Source organism: Sceloporus occidentalis, unplaced genomic scaffold, assembly GCF_023333645.1.
Source record: "Sceloporus occidentalis isolate IW3139 unplaced genomic scaffold, rSceOcc1.0.p SCAF_1, whole genome shotgun sequence".
NCBI classification, from domain to species: Eukaryota; Metazoa; Chordata; class Lepidosauria; order Squamata; family Phrynosomatidae; genus Sceloporus; species Sceloporus occidentalis.
The window spans coordinates 280,743,798-280,759,978 of NW_028316981.1; the positions used below are offsets into that span (position 1 = coordinate 280,743,798).

Here is a 16,181-nt window from a genome sequence, read left to right on the forward strand (position 1 = left end):
AACATTTAGCACACTTGTGTTTTATGATGCATTACTAGCTTTTGGCCATATATTTTAATGCTTTACAAATGGACACTTATGACAAGGCTACTAAAAATTTAAAAATACTTCAATAGTTCCCATTAAATAGATTACCTGCCAAAACCACACACACACACACACACACATTCATTATAATAAAAGGTGTCCTTTTGCCCTTACCTTGAGATATCTCCCCAGTACCATTCAGCATCTTGCAGAGACATGTTGTTATTCATACCGTTATTTGTTACAGTATTAGGCTTTGGAGGCTTAGGAGGCAGTGCTGCAAGTGAAAGGAAATAAGATCTTAGTTTTTCTGTACAAAACATGCAATGTAGTTCCTCAAATAATTAATTATAATATTTATTCAGAAGCAGGTGATTTTTGGAGCTTTTTAATTTGTTTTTCAGGATCAGCATTTTTAAGCCTGTCCTTCCATCTCAGTAAACAAAATCCATTCCTTTGCAAGTAGACTGGACCCTAACATTTGTATTAATAATCAAGTCCTACTATGTTTAATGTGCCTTTCACTGGTTAAGTGTGAATAGGGTTGCAGCTTGGATTACTTAAAGGTCTTATGTTCCCAGCCAAGGAGAACAGCTCCTCCCCTTTTCCATCTAGGACAAGCTGCAATTTGTACTTCAAAAGATATAAACTGAAGTTTCCCCCATGTCACTCCCCATCCTTTCTATTAACTTATTTAGATCATTTTATGTAATGAAGTTTTTCCATATCCTTTCCCCACTTCCACCCTATTTAATCACCTAGAAAGAATGATTTTGTTTTCTAGCCCCAACACTGCTGTGAGTAATAACCAAAACCATCAGATTCATGGTATTGCTATATATTTTTGGGAAATAACTAGGTTTCTCTGATCCTCTGCATTTTGCATAATAATCTGCCAAAAATCACTTCAAGCAACCCATCTGTGACCCACATAACCCAGCTGTTAATCTTAATATTCTATAGGATAACACTGATTTTAAAACACATTCATTCTGCTCAATGTCAAAACTGCATCTATACACCAGTGGATGCCAAAGAAGATACTGCAGCATTCCTTGCTTACTAGCTAAAGCAGGAAAACACTGGAATCAAGATTATTATTCTTAAAAAAAATTAATTCAACTGGTAGATTCAGTCCTACACACACACACACACACACACACACACATATAGAGCGCATATATTTTAAAAAAACAAACAAGTACATAAAAATGAATGTTGCATTGTTCAGGTTTCATGCACTCTAATGATATTCCAAAATTATTACAAGTCAAAATAATCAGATATAACCATTACAACAATATTCCAATAATTTAAAATGCCACCATTGTTTCAAGGAAACATGATTATGCTTCTGCTGTGACACAGAAAACAGGACTAGTTTTATTATAATAAGCAGACCTACAGGTGAGAGAAGAAACTAAAACAGCAAGCACATAACAATTCATTAAAGAAGATGAAAATTATTTTGCACAAAACCCCTTCCTGATTCCCCTTTTTCTTGTGCTAAAAACAATTTAATTCAGCAACAAAATACTGTATGTTAACCCTAAGCATTAGATTCTGCTTAAAGAACAGCTGCTGTAACATCCAAAAATATGCAAGTCTTCAACAATAGCTCTGCAGCATTACCTGGTGGGTCCATTTCTATGTAAAACATCAAGTCCGTGCCACAATTTATATCTGTCCTAGGATAGTCTATGTCCAGCTCTTCCATGTTCCAGACAGTGGTGTACATTGTATGAGTTTCAGTGAGAAAACTCAGTTATAAGGAAACAGTCAAGATCTCTTTGTAATGGTGTCTTGGAATTCATTTTAAAACCTATAAGGGGCTGCACTGTAACCTATTACATCATAATCCCCAGCCAATCATGTCAAAAATAATGTCACTGGACCACTCCTGTTTCATCATTTTTGTTATTCATTGTTAATCTTACAAAAATTGTCATTTCAGAAAGAACAGACACTTATGATCAGCACCTGATCTTATTTATTAAGAACACTGAACATGTTCTCAGTTTACGCTGATTCCCCCCCCCCCCCTTTAATCTTTTCTGTCTGCTGCTTGGTACATTCCACTGCTGGCAGTCTGACAAAAGGCTGATATGCTGCAGCAGGAAGCATTTTCTTTCAATACAGTAGATTTCTCAGTATACGGAGAGCTGGATTACTTTTCAAGTCACAGTGTTCTACTATTTAATATGGACTAGTGTGCATTGTTTTATGCACATTTGAAATCTACCTTTCAAGCCAAAGGACATTTTTGAATGATGTAAGATATTATAAAAATTTATCTTGCAAAATTTTGTACTGAAAATTATTTCAAGCATTCACAGTGCCTTGGAGTAAGAAAATGCCACTATGAAATGCCTTTTTCCACTAAGGCTGACAAATATAATAATCTGATTTTTGATAAAGTTTGTTTTTAATTTGCTGTTTTTAAATCTGTGATCAAACATTCCTAACGTGAACTACAACAATGAAATTTTTACACTGTAATGAATGGAAACCAAACAATTTCTTTTTAATTAAAGTCAACCTCTCAATCATTACATACTTAGCTAAGGGCAAAGACATATTTTGGGACACCTGTTTCACACAGCTTCTCTTGGCTTGCTCTCATCAAGTGCTTCCCATTTTGGAAATTCCTAAAGAGTAAGATTTCTTTGTCAGCCTTCTCCATATCTGCTTTGATATTATCTCTTACTATCTGAGACCTTTCCCCATTAAACCAAGCCAGAACAGTCTTTTTATATAAAAAAGGTAGTATTTTACTCTACCTCTCCAGAAAAAAAAACTTGCTAAAGATGGATGATGGAATTTATACATTTTACTCAGTTACCAAAGGAAAGCAAGGAATACAAAATATTTAACACATTCGTTCTACCGTTACCACCAAATCATTATACTAAAACTGTTGTGGAATGTGTATTGCAGAAAGCCACAAACAAAATTTAATTTACATTCTCTAAGCACTACACATATGAATAACCTCTTGACCAGTTCTATTCTTCCAGGCAAGTATGAGCATGCAAGGACTTGGTTACAGCATCAACAGCAGCAAAAACATTCACACACACATTGCCCTACAACAGCCATGCTTAAAGCCATCCTCAAGTAGCCTCCCACCCCTATCCATTTAGGTAGACATGCCCCGGAGATTCCTTCCATTTGCCTCGGGTAACAGGACACTTCAGCAGACCCAGACACAAGTCCAAACACTGAACTTGAGGGTTTAGCCCACCTGCTATCCAAACAGCTCTGTTGCCAAGGTACGTTGCTTAAATTAGTTTATGAAAGACACAAAACACATATAACAAGCTGCTGTAGTCTGATGAGGCAGTTACTGCAATGTTCATTTGCATTTTCCTCAAACAGTGTCCAATGGAAAAAGTGGGGGATCAGTGGGAGAAATAAAAGCATGCTCTCTCTCTCTCTGCATAACTCTACTAAGACAGTTTCTGGCAAATTTCTGGATATACACACTTGTATGATCAGGTTACTGCTTAGCCCAAACTAGTCTAGCTTGCTGTGACACCATGTGGCAAACCAGAATGGGCAAGAGAATGACAAACAGGTGATTTTCCACTGTTCTAGCATACACTGAATGTTACTAACTTTCACCAAACCATGAAAGCTTCACTTAAAGCATATAAATTTAACTATCGCATATATTACAATTTATAAGCTCATACAAGTCCATGTAGATACATTCCTAGCACACACTACTTTCTCTTAAGGACTGAAAAAGTTTGCATCTCTCTTTCTAGTCAAACTAAAAGCTACTTACTTTGTATAGCATGTATAACATGCATTCACCCCTTTAAATACATGTATATGACAATCTGACACAATCTTGCTCTCTGCCCAACTCCACAGAACATAAAGGGCAACATAAAAATAAAATAAAATCCAGAATCCTTAAATCCAAAGGCTTTCCTGAAATAACCAAGAAGTATCTTTACTGGTGTTGTCAATCTGTGTGGCTCCTTAAACCAAGAAGAAAAAGCTACAGAATCAGAAAAACCTCAAGTCCTTTTACCTTTGGAAAGAATCAACTTCTGTGCTGACTGGGTCTATCTTCTCATTTCTGTTTCATCACTGATTTTAAAAGGGTTTTTTTTAAGTCCTCTGTAGCGCGCACGTCTCTCCAAGATAAAGATCTCAGTTTCATGATTAACTTGGCCAGGTTCAAATATTTGCTGAGCAAGGGATTTTTGGGTGGGGGAGGGGAACCAGAGTCAAAGTCAGAGTTGTCATCAGCTAACAAGTGGCCAATGCGAGACTTAACTGGTCTCCTTTTAGCCAAGTAAATGAGAAGACCATTGTAAGTAACCTTAAAATAGTCCCTACAACTGGTGGCTGCATGCAGTATTGAAGTAGATGACTATCAAGAAAAGCATTATAAGCAGCCAAATAGAGGAAGTGGCTGAGCTAGTTGGGGAGGGGGGTGAGCGTTAGAATGAAAGCCTTCCTTGTAAAGTTCTGTGCCTCCAAGAGACCACAAGCGAGTGCAGAAGCTTGTTAGCATTCACTGCACCACCTTCCACACACTTCCACCGGGCCACAACGACAGGTGTTGTTTGCAGATCTATAAAATGAAGTCCTGCACTGCTGAGTCAAATTAAAATCAACTTGAAAGTCCAGCTCCTCCCTAAACACCCGCTTCCTTCAGTTTAGTACACTGACTGCTACAGAGCTTTTGTGTAACATAGAGCACAGTTATGAGGTTCTCACAAAAAAACCTTATTGGAGTTTCATCCCAATGCTGATATGGTTGCATAGAGTGGGGTAACGCTGGAGATAAGATATGGGAAGTGGGTGAACTGGAGCCAGGACTGGCTACTTCCACAATACTTAAAGGGCAGGAGCTGGAGGAGGGGAAAGTGAGAAGCTGCTCTGGTAAACCTTTTCAAAAATTCTCCTTAAGAGCCTTGGGGATGGGCAATGTATGTGCCACAAAATGTTTCTGAGGCAGATAAAGATTGACAAACTTTCTCTTAGCTCTTGATGATTAAGATTATCATCAATCCATGTGAATTCTGAGTAGCATCATTCTCCTTCAATATCTCTTGTATCTTTCCTACAATTGAGTTTGTTTCATAATTATGATGTTGGGTTCAGTGGTAACTCCCCATGTCAACGGGGCAGTAAATCTGCTCCAGAGTTACGTCTGTACTTTAACGGAGATGGCCAAGGTGTTCAGGTTATTTGGGAAATGGTATCAGCGTCTTGCATAGCTCCTTTAAAGTTTTCTCTAAAAGCCAGAGTGGATCCGCCACCTAACATGGGAACCAACAGCTGCCACTATTTGGATTCCAATAAAAGCTACAGTCCATTTTCACCCCAGCCCTTCCCTCTCTTCTCCTTGTACAGCACAGACATGTGTGCGTGGGAAATTACCCAGAAGGAACAACAGTACTTGATTAGTTTTTATAGTTGAGACAACTAAAGAAGGTCTTTATAAAAACACCAACAAGTGCTGAACTGACTGTACTTGCTTGCAGCTAAAATCTGAAATCTGTACTGACACTGTACTTATATGTTAGTTGGTATTCAAGGAGGGCTGCCATACAGTCTCAAGCAAATACATCATGACCTGGGATTAAGCAGTCAGCAGGTCACAGACTCAGAAGTTCTGAATCTGAGCAGAAATGCAACTTTCAGGATATATTGTTGTCTCACGCACTCATTGCCTTTTACTAAAAAAAGTAATCAGATGACATTCCCATTCTTTTAATGGGGAACAAAAATATTACCAAGGGACACATTTATAGTTCCTGGTGAATGCAGTTTAATGCCATAATAAATTATTGCGTACCTTGCTCAGATTTCTACAGAACATGCTATTAATTATACAGTATATAGTTTTTGCCTTTCCCAATTCATAGAATAGTCACTTTTCTTCTACTATCTGTTTTAGAATGCAAGGATATTAGCAAGAACCAGTGCTTACACTTATAGCTGCAACTGATATTCATCATGTATTTATCAAAATCCCAAACTATACCTTTTACTACAGGGGGCAACACACACACAGAGGTTGTACCTCTCTAGGCAGAATAACTAAGAGAATGCACTCAAATGCACTCTGAGCATAGCAAACAATGGATCCAGGGAAGGGTTGCGCCTTATCCTGAAGCTTACCTTATTCTCTCTTGTAAAATCCAATTCTTGCATCATTTGGTTTTGATATTTCTTAGATGCATAAAGGACAGTTAGAATATGAACATCTCTACATCCAAGTGAGTGCTTGTCCATGTGGTTATAAAACGTATGCTAAGGAGTAACTGAAATTTCTACTTCAGAAGTAACAAGAACTGACAATTTGATACGGCACTCTACATTGTAACATTTGCATGTTATTTGCTTAGAGTGAGAGCCCTCTGTTGGGCAAACACTAGAATGCAGATTGGGCTAAAATTTGGGTCTACTAAATCTACTGTGGGAGAACAGATATAAAAGCTATGACGTCAGTGCCAAATCCACTCCGACTCATTAATCTTCTCTAAGCACAGGTAACTAGTGACGAATCTTTATATGGGAATCTATACAGGGACAGCTTAGAATTATCAGTCATAATGTACTTATAATTCTCTATAATAAAACCTGTCAAGTAGATATCAAAATAGTACCCTGTTGCACTTACTGCTCAGCTTCATTTATTTCACTTGCAGCAAGCATCAATTACAGCTGCATATACAGTCGGCCCTTCTTATAGGCAGGCTTGCCTTCCGCGGCTTTGAATTCACACGGAAGGCAAGCCCAGGCAGAAATAATGGGGCACATACTTGTGCCGCACGCCGTGTTCACCGCTGCGAGCACGTGCCCCGTTATTTCCTATGGGGCTTGAGCATACGCTCTTTCCCCCATACGTGGGGAGGATCTCCCGCATATGGGGAGGATAGACTGTATTTAATATTTGGTATGGGGTCTTTTAGCCCTTCTACAGATCCTGGCAATACAATGCTAGTCATGATTTCTGAGAAGTCCCACTGTATTCAGTGGGTGTTTACTCTAAACTAAGTATGCATAGGAAATACATCCTAGAATTATGAATACTTCTAATTTTTTAACAGGCAAAGGGGTTTCAAGAGAAAACGGAACATTTGTGTATACAGTGTGCCTGCACCATACGCGGGCGTGCCATACGCGGACTTCAGCGTATGCGGTTAAGCCGCGGCGCGCGCGCAGGGCAGAGCGTCCCATTCAATTCAATGGGCGCGTGCGCCCGCGCCGCCGTGCACGAGCCCCATTGTTTCCAATGGGGCTTGAGCATAGGCGGAATTCGCCTTACGCGGAGGGATCCGGAACGGATCCCCCGCATAAGGCGAGGACGGACTGTACAAGGTAAGATGAGGCTTATTTATGTGTTCTTGTTCCAAATTTGCTATGTAATAAAAATATGCTGTTTTGTGCTTTTAGATTTTGCTAGGCCATTGCAGCTCTGCGCAAAACCTGTGCTAGTATAAAAAGATGTGCCATCCGGTACCCCTTCCTCTTTTGATAAGAGCTGTCACAACTGGAAGATGAAAGATAAAATATTCAGAATCTTTATGGAACCAATTCCTTTTGTTTCTATCTCCTCCAGCAATTCTTCCAATGTTAGGTCATGAGAAGAGCTATAACAACACACACTGCATGTAGAAGGCTCCAGGTCCAAATCCAGGCCTCTTCAGATAGGGTTGGAAAGGACTTTAATCTACAACTTCTATGATTCTATGATAAGGGTCCGCTTTCTTTATTTTGGCCTCTCATGGGCGGGTTACAGACCGCCCTCAAGCGGCCGTTTCCCCGCTGCTGCCATTCGCTGCGGAGGGAAGCCCCAGCAGCCAGACCGCGAGGCTTCCCAGCGCAGCGAAAAAGGAACGCCGAAATGGCGCTCCTTTTCAAAACGCGGAAGTGGCACCACAAGGGGCGAAGCGCACCCTCGCGGCGTCACTTCCGCCGCGACACGTCTGGATGCTATGCGTCCAAGATGTCAAAATGGCGGAGCCCATGTGGATGGGCGCTGCCATTAAGGACGCGCTCTGCACGTACTAGGAAGAAGGGCCGTGAGGAAGGTAAGACCCTTCCTAACCCTAATACGGCCCTTACTAACCCTAGTATGCGCAGAGCGCGTACTTTATGGCGGTCTGTAACCCGCCATGGTTTTGTTCCTGAAAACCTATATTGGTCATGGCCGTATGTTCAAATAACTTCATATTAGGGCTGTCACTTGACTACTTAACTTGCATAAAAATTAGAATATTTCTGAGGAGATACATATTTCTTAGATTATGCATGTATACAATAATATCAGGCACTATTTTAACATGGACATCCCATACTGTCTGTGGGTAAAGCAGAAATTCCTTCTCTAGAATGGCACTTGGTATCTACTTATATTAAAATGAAGTGGGTTGTCAGGCTAACTCCAGCCAATTTTCTCATCAATCCAAAGGTTTTTCAGCTGGCTAAGTAACTGATTAATACTGCAAACCTTCTTCTGTACATTATTTTACTAATCCATATAATAATTATATAATGTACACCACTATCATTATTCCCAATATTAATACTGAGCCAGTCAGGCATAGTAGTTTGAGTGTTGGACTACAACTCTGGAGACCGGGGTTTGATTCCCTGCTTGGCCATGAAACCCTTTCGGTGACCAAGGACAAGTCACATGCCCTCAGCCTCAGGGGAAGGCAATGGCAAACCTTCTTGAAATAATCTTGCCAAGAAAACCCCATGATAAATTCATCTTAGGGCCACCATAAATCAGAAACGACTTGAAGACACACAACAACAACAAAGTGAGAGAATGCATTTACATTATATTTACACATAGTTCTTAAAATGCTACTGCTCTCTTAAACTCAAGCAGATATTGAAACCATATATGACATCCTCTTTCTAAGGAAAGCAAACACACCAAGTAGATACTCAGAAAAATACTTTAAAAAAATCGAACAAACATTTGCACACCCCAGTGTAACTTTTTTGGTAGTTCATTAATGTCAGTTGAATGTAGAATTATCTTATCTCCATGCAACATCTGTTCTGTTTTGCAGAATATCATTAATTTAGGTCAAAAATACACTGCAGAAATAATCCAGTTTGAGACTGTTTTAACTGCTCTGGCTCAGTGCTGGGGAATTCTGAGAAATGCAGTTTATTGTGGCACCAGAGCTCTCTTGACAGAGAAGGCAAAATGTCTCACAAAACTACCATTTCCAGAATTCCCTAGCTTTGAGCTAGGGAAGTTAAAGTGGTCTCAAACTGGATTATTTCTGCAGTGTGTTTTTGACCTTTGTGAATTTGATGGTGAAGTAATATATTCCTGAAATGACTGACAGTTTATTTATTTATATGTACAAATGTACTACCACTGAACACAAAAATACCACTGCAGTCTACAAATAAAATACAATCACAAAAGCAAAACAAGAGCAATCATGCACTTAAAAACCTAACATATATTGCTCTATCACACCTCACGAAAAGCCTGAGTGAACACACATACCCATACCCAATAACCAAAAAGTTGGAACTGTCTGTATGTGTCTCTTTTTACTGATGAGTTCGTGTTTTAATGCCATTGTGTTTTATGGGCATTGTGTTGGATGCCAATTTTGCAACAAAAAAAATGGGAACAATTTAATAAACAAATAAATATTAACAGGGAGGGAATTTCACAAGATCATGGCTGCAATGCTAAAGATTTCATTCTTAGGAGATAAAAGTACAACCTTTTAAACAGATAATACTATCCCAAGTACCAAGGTCAGTGGGCAGCAGAATAAGAAGTCTGATAATCCTTAAGTTGTTTTTTTTTAAAGCAACTAAACAATGACAATAAGTGGTGAGTATGTCTACACAGAAACTTCCCGTCATTCCTGTATTGCTGTTTTATCACAAAACAAGATAAGCAGTGACATTCAGCCTTGGCATACCAGCACACTCCTCTACTACTGAGCACAGTCTTTGTTGGACAGCTAGCATGGTGTAATGGTTTGAGCATTGGGCTACAACTCTGGAGAACAGGGTTTGATTCCACACTTGCTCATGGAAACCCACTGGGTACCTTTGGGCAAGTCACGCAGGCTCAGAGCCCCCTCTGAATAGATCTTTTAAAAATAACTGTAAAATTCGTCTTACTGTTGCCATAAGTCAGAAATTACTTGGACGCACACAACAATAACAACAGTCCTTAATTCCTCATAGCTATCTTCTGGACAGTTTTTATTACTGCTTTCCCTTATGGGGATAGCATATGAAACACTTGAAAAACCATAAGAAACACTCATTCCTAACAGTTAAAAGCAATTCAAACAGGTGATTTGGTTTTTCAGCTGGAACCATTGTTAACTAGTTGGTCAGCCATCGGGGAAGGAATAATCTTTTGCCTCCCATTTCGGAAAGAAACTCCAGCTGAGTTAGAAAGTGCTAAGGGGCAGGGGAGACACTTTAATATGAAAAAAAAAATTAAAAACCTAATTTTTCCCCTATATCATTAATATAAAATGCAGTTTGTACTTGCAAAACATAGATTTTCTTACCTGGTGCAGGTTGTTTCTCATTCCATTCACTTGTAATTAATACTTCCAGAATTTTTATGTGGTGTTCAGTATTGTCAGAGCTGTAAAAGTATTTAACATTTATTAAAATGCATGCTGAATAACTTAAACATTCTGTATAGTCACCAAATACATGTATGCATTACTTACCTTGCTACTGGGCACCTGAACAGGAGGAGGCTGAAAATTTCAGCTATGGATCTTGCGTTTAGAAGGTTTTTGGTAGAGCTCTGACAAAGTCTGGAAAAATGTTTGAGTAGGTATTGGAGTGTCAGCCAATACTGTTGAGGTATATTTGGTGATCTTATGAGCCTCTTCAGTACTTGAGCATATTCTTCTGAGTTCTGCACTTCTACAAGGAAAGAAATATCTCTTTATGAGCCCAGAATCTTCAAACAATTGTATTAGAAATCCTTATCTACAAAAGTATTAATTAGAAACATTAACCTCTCTAGTAAATCCCAAGCTTCTGTTTCTTCGTTGAAACAGCAAGAACTTTAGTAAGCAATGTGGGTACTAGGGGGAAGATCAATGATACAGAAGTCAAAGTGAAACAGAAGTATCACTTGGTTAAAAACCACAGAATGGAATAGAGGTCTGCCTTCTGTTTAGTATCACACATGATTGGGTAATTCTGAGATGGAAAAGATAAGCCTCAAGAGGTGCTGTTCTAACTTTGAAGGTTATAACAGCAATAATATCCTGTGCCTAGCATCTGCAACTTAATGTCAAAACTGTCACCGAAAAGGTTTAGCCCCACTGAATTTGCTATTAAGAGACACAAGCCTTATCTATATGCATTTATTACATTCTATCCCATAACTGCCAATGGACTTCAGAATCTTGCCTTTTTTAAATACATTTACCTCATGAACACTGATAAAAAGTTAACAATTAGCTTTCTCTGCATACAGACAAATCCTTGATATGTTAACCAATGTTTGTACAAATATTGTACTTGCCAAGATTCACTGAGTTCTTAACACTAAGATCCATTTTGTACATTACGTTTTAAAGATTTCAAATACGCACCTCAAAATGTTAGGTTGGTACATTACCTAAAACAGTGCTAGTCAAAGTAGTAGTGCCAGTTCTTTGGCACTTTCCAGAAAAAAAAACCCAATACAAACTTTACCTGTTGGGCACATATATGGTACTAGTCCCTGGGGGGGGGGGAATTGCTGGTCCCTCACATCAGATAGCTTGGGAAGTACTGACATAAAATACACACTTTCAGCTCCATGTACCATAATAGTATAGGTGCCAAGAAACCTAAATTAGATGTACACGATTCCCATTACATTTACACCACATAATATGAAAAGCTAAACCTAAAGGCAGGAGTGATAGTTCAAGTAATATATGTAACCATTGTGCTTTGGTTATATAAAACTTTCTATATCCCAACCATAATGGAAACAGAATCAAAACTCTGAACTGTAAGTTGTAATGATCCTAAGAAACCCAGTTTTGTGCTAATGAAAAATTTTACATTCATACCTTGTGCTATGGAAATCATTTCATTGTAAACAGATGCTGGAATGACAGGATTTGGCAAGTCGAGAAAGTACCTCTTCAAAGCATCTGATAAAATCTGAAGATCAATGACATCAAAATCCACCGTAGAAACATCTGAAAGAGAGAGAGAAAGACAATGAATTACTCTTTGCCTTTTGTACACATCCAGTGCTTACCTCACACAAAGGAGGTAGAAGGCTTGCACCTCAATTTGGTTTAAAATTTTTAAAAATAAGATACCAAAATATTGACTTTAATTTATTTAATCATTTGACTTCCATCCTGCCTTTTGATCCAGAATCCATGCTTACATAAAATATCCACTGTATCCTTCCTTCACCCCAGGACTCTAGACCTTTTCATACCATCCAAGGACACACACACAGAGAGAGTGCCAGGTAGAACAGCTGGGCCTCCAGCAATCTGTCAGGTGATGACAACCAGGTCTTCTTTTCCTAGGTCTTCTGTTGCCAGGCTTCGTATTCCTTTCCCTACCCCACCTCACCCCTTGGGACTACTGATTATTTGCATCTATTTGAAATGTTTAGGATGTCTTCACACAATTTTTTAATATTATCATAAATCTAAAAGATTTAAACATTACAAAATGTACATAAGGCATCACACAGTGAGTATCTTATAATGGCCAGATCTCACATATTTATTTAGTTTGATGTACATTTGTTCTTGTCACTATGTGACTTCAAGTTATCTCCAACTGATGGTGACCCTCTTCTAGGCTTTCCTTGGCAAGAATTCTTCAGAGGAGCTTGTTGTTGACTTCCTCGGGATGAGAGAAGTGACCTGATGAGTCTTCTATGATTGTGTTGAGGTTTCAAATCCTGGTCTCACAGAGTCCTAGTGTAGTACTCCAAACACTACACTACATTGGCTCAGAAAGATATAAATGCTTGCCTCTACTACTTATGGCAATGCAGGCAAAATGCCAGAGGCCTTCTAAGAATCCAAGGTATTTTTAACTGAGGTATGTTTTACATACTAATATTTTGTGTAAACAGCAGGACAGTAAAATAATACAGTCAAGGCCACTGTGAAAAAATGTAGTATATTATTGGAATTGAAACTGACTTTTACATTTCTGAAAACACAAGTCTGTATCAAAATGTGCATATATTTGCATGTAGACAGCCCTGAAAGCACCTGGGCATTTGATTTGCACATGTGGAATACAACCTTTTAAGGAAATTTGCAATTCCTTATTTTATTTAAGAAATTTATATCCTACCCTTCAAATATTTTCTACAGCAGTTTTACAACATATCAACACGAAATACCATTATAAAAATTCTATATGGGGTGTTACTATAAGTGTTCTTCAATTACATCTACCAGAATTGCATGTTCTGAATAATTAGTAACTCAGATTTATAATTATTTCTGTAACAGTGTCTGTTAAACTTTTATAGATTTGATAACTGAAATCCAGCTTTGAAGAGAAATGGCTAAATGTTTTCTGAAGATTGAGCAAATTAGTTCAGGAATAGGAAGACTACTTCTAAGGGTGTTCATTGTCACTGACTAATCTAGTGGCTACTGCCTATTCATCTGTGTCTCTACTCGCTTTCTACAAGTGGCTTCCTCAAAGGTACAAAATTCACCCCCATTGTGTGCTGTCTATGAATGAAACTTAACCCATAACCAGCTGCAGTGACCAGAACACTCCCAAGCAGTTACATTCTGAGTTAATCTACTTAACACCATGCAGATTCCTGTCATATGCCAAACTCCAGGACACAAAGTTATGCAACAGATGAGCTGCAGTAATAAAGGGCACTATACCTGCTACTCTACCATCTTACTGAGCCAAGGCACAGAAGCCTTGCTTAGGTAACTGGTCAGCAACCACACAACTGTCTTTTCCTTTCAGAATCTGTACCTTACCAGCTGCTACTCAACAAAAGCTCTGGTCCTGCCAAATGAATTGCATATTTGTTGTTGGGAGTGATATGTAGGGATCCCATTCTCACACTCTGGTAAGATCTGATCAGCTACTTCCATAACAGCACTCTGTAGGGACAGGCAAAACATCTGTCCAGCTCAAAACCAAAGGCTTCTATTCACTCTGCTCAGTTTTCCCTGAATGGTGAGAAGACTCACCATTCATGGTTCTCAGAGTGTATAAGTCAAATGTGTGCTGATCATCCTAGCCCTCCTCTTAAATAACTTTCCCTCCCTTCACCTTTCGTCCATGGAGGCAATCTTGCCTTTTGCCATGGATTTGGACACTGTGCTATGTGCTAGCTCATTTTTTTGCATTGTGTGTTATGCTTTGACAAGCACAAAAGGATTGAAACCCTTGCCTGTAGAAATGCTTGAAGACTGGTAGTAGTGTGAGCCACTAGGGCTGACTGAGTAAGGGCATGTATATTGTGTAGAATAAATAGCATAATAAATATATTAACTTAACTCAAAAGCTATTCTGTTGTCTACTGAAAAGAAAAACTGTTGTACCTACCACACTCAGTAATTTGCCTTAATTCACTGGTGCTGCTTGATCCTTGTGATCTGTACAAAGTTGAACACTCCAGACCTTTAAAATAAACGAACAGAAAGGTTTTATGAACTCAAACATCTCCTGTTGATTTTTGTATTTTATATTTTACCCATGCACCACCTTGTCTTAGGAACTGGTACATGATTCTGTCCTCAATCTCACATGAACAAATGCACCACATAGCAATTAAAGTTACTAAATCTATCTGCATACTACTGGCTGAGGAACACTAGAAATTTAGGCCAAGCTTTCCAAATTTTTGACTTTGGGAAATATGTATCAAGGCCAAACCAAACAAGAACTAGGAGATGTACGATCATATTTCCTGACTTAAATAACATATACACTTAAAAGCAGCTGGCATGGAGACTAATTCAAGGCAGCAGAACTTTAGTATTAATACACTGAAATACTCTCCCCCCCCCCCACAGCTGACCTTAACTTTACTTAGAACAGGAACGATGGCATCAATCCAAATGCTATCCCAGTAAGAGTAAATCCAGTGAATCAATAGCTGAACAATAAACTATAAACATCACTGATTTAATAGTACTACTCTACTTAGAACTATCAATTGAATTTGGCTAGCATCTTCTGTAGCTCCCTGCTGCTCTGATTCAGTTTAAGTATTCTGCCACTTATTTTTTAAATATGTTTTTAAAAAGTAATGAACAACAATAATAAAAAATAAGGTCCAATTATAAATTGCCTGAATCAAAAGGAGATTGCCTCTCAGTGGAACAGAGAGCAATTTCACATTTCTCTGCACTGTCAGGCATATCACTGAGCATGTCAGGTAGCAAGAGGTATGCAAGGAAAGAGGGGCGAGGAATACAGTAATCTATGTTTGATTTTCAGGTTTTTCTTGAAACCTGCATCCACTGTTATCCTGTCATTTCAGAAATAAATGAATTCGAAATCTCAGATTAATATTATCTATGGACATTTTATTTAGCTTCCTTCTGTAAAGTGAATCTGGAGACAAAGAAAACCAAGTGCAAATTAGAGGTTAATGTAAAAGGAGGAGAAAGTCAGGGAATGTTATATTAAGGCAGGACTTAAAACTACTGTCCAAACATTTTTGAAATAGCCGTTCTAGGTACAGGCGCTACTTTTTTCCCATAAGAAGTGCTGATGTTATTATTTACGAGACCCAAAAGAAGGAAAGACCCTCAAAAGTAATAGGGGAAAGGATCAAACATTAGATGGGGGGGGGGGGGGAGAGCCAAACTCAGCTATTAAACTTGCCGTAACGTATTAAAAAATGGAACAATCTTAATATTATCAACAAAAAAGCTATACATGTATAAGAATAATATTTAAGGGGCATATCACAATTATATTAGCATGTACAGGTAAAAATACACGAAAGAATGCAAGAGATAACAAAGCAATTGGATCTCAATTGAAATCTGAAAAGAACAAGACAGCTTGTTGTTGTTAACTGCCCTTGAGACAACCTCAACTCATGGGGACCCCATGGATGAGAAACCTCCAAGACCCCCTGTCCTCCATTGCCTTGCTCAGGTCTTGTAGGCCCAGGCCCAAGGCCTCTTTGA

General features: G+C 38.6%; 1 protein-coding gene across 5 annotated transcripts in view; it reads right to left on the reverse strand.

Annotated features, from left to right (window-relative positions):
• The window catches only part of LOC149323975 (phosphatidylinositol 3-kinase regulatory subunit alpha), a 77,690-nt gene that overhangs the window by 12,959 nt on the left and 48,550 nt on the right, over positions 1-16,181 (reverse strand). For 3 of the 5 annotated variants that reach the window (XM_089494877.1, XM_089494886.1, XM_089494895.1), the window contains 5 exons: positions 14,584-14,658; positions 12,090-12,221; positions 10,740-10,941; positions 10,572-10,651; positions 202-304 (listed from right to left, as the gene is read on the reverse strand). In XM_089494877.1, the coding sequence (XP_089351003.1) occupies positions 202-304; positions 10,572-10,651; positions 10,740-10,941; positions 12,090-12,221; positions 14,584-14,658 (592 nt within the window). Of the gene's footprint in view, positions 1-201; positions 305-1,659; positions 2,157-6,174; positions 6,266-10,571; positions 10,652-10,739; positions 10,942-12,089; positions 12,222-14,583; positions 14,659-16,181 lie in introns of those variants that run through there. The other 2 variants (XM_089494912.1, XM_089494904.1) reach the window with 2 other exon arrangements.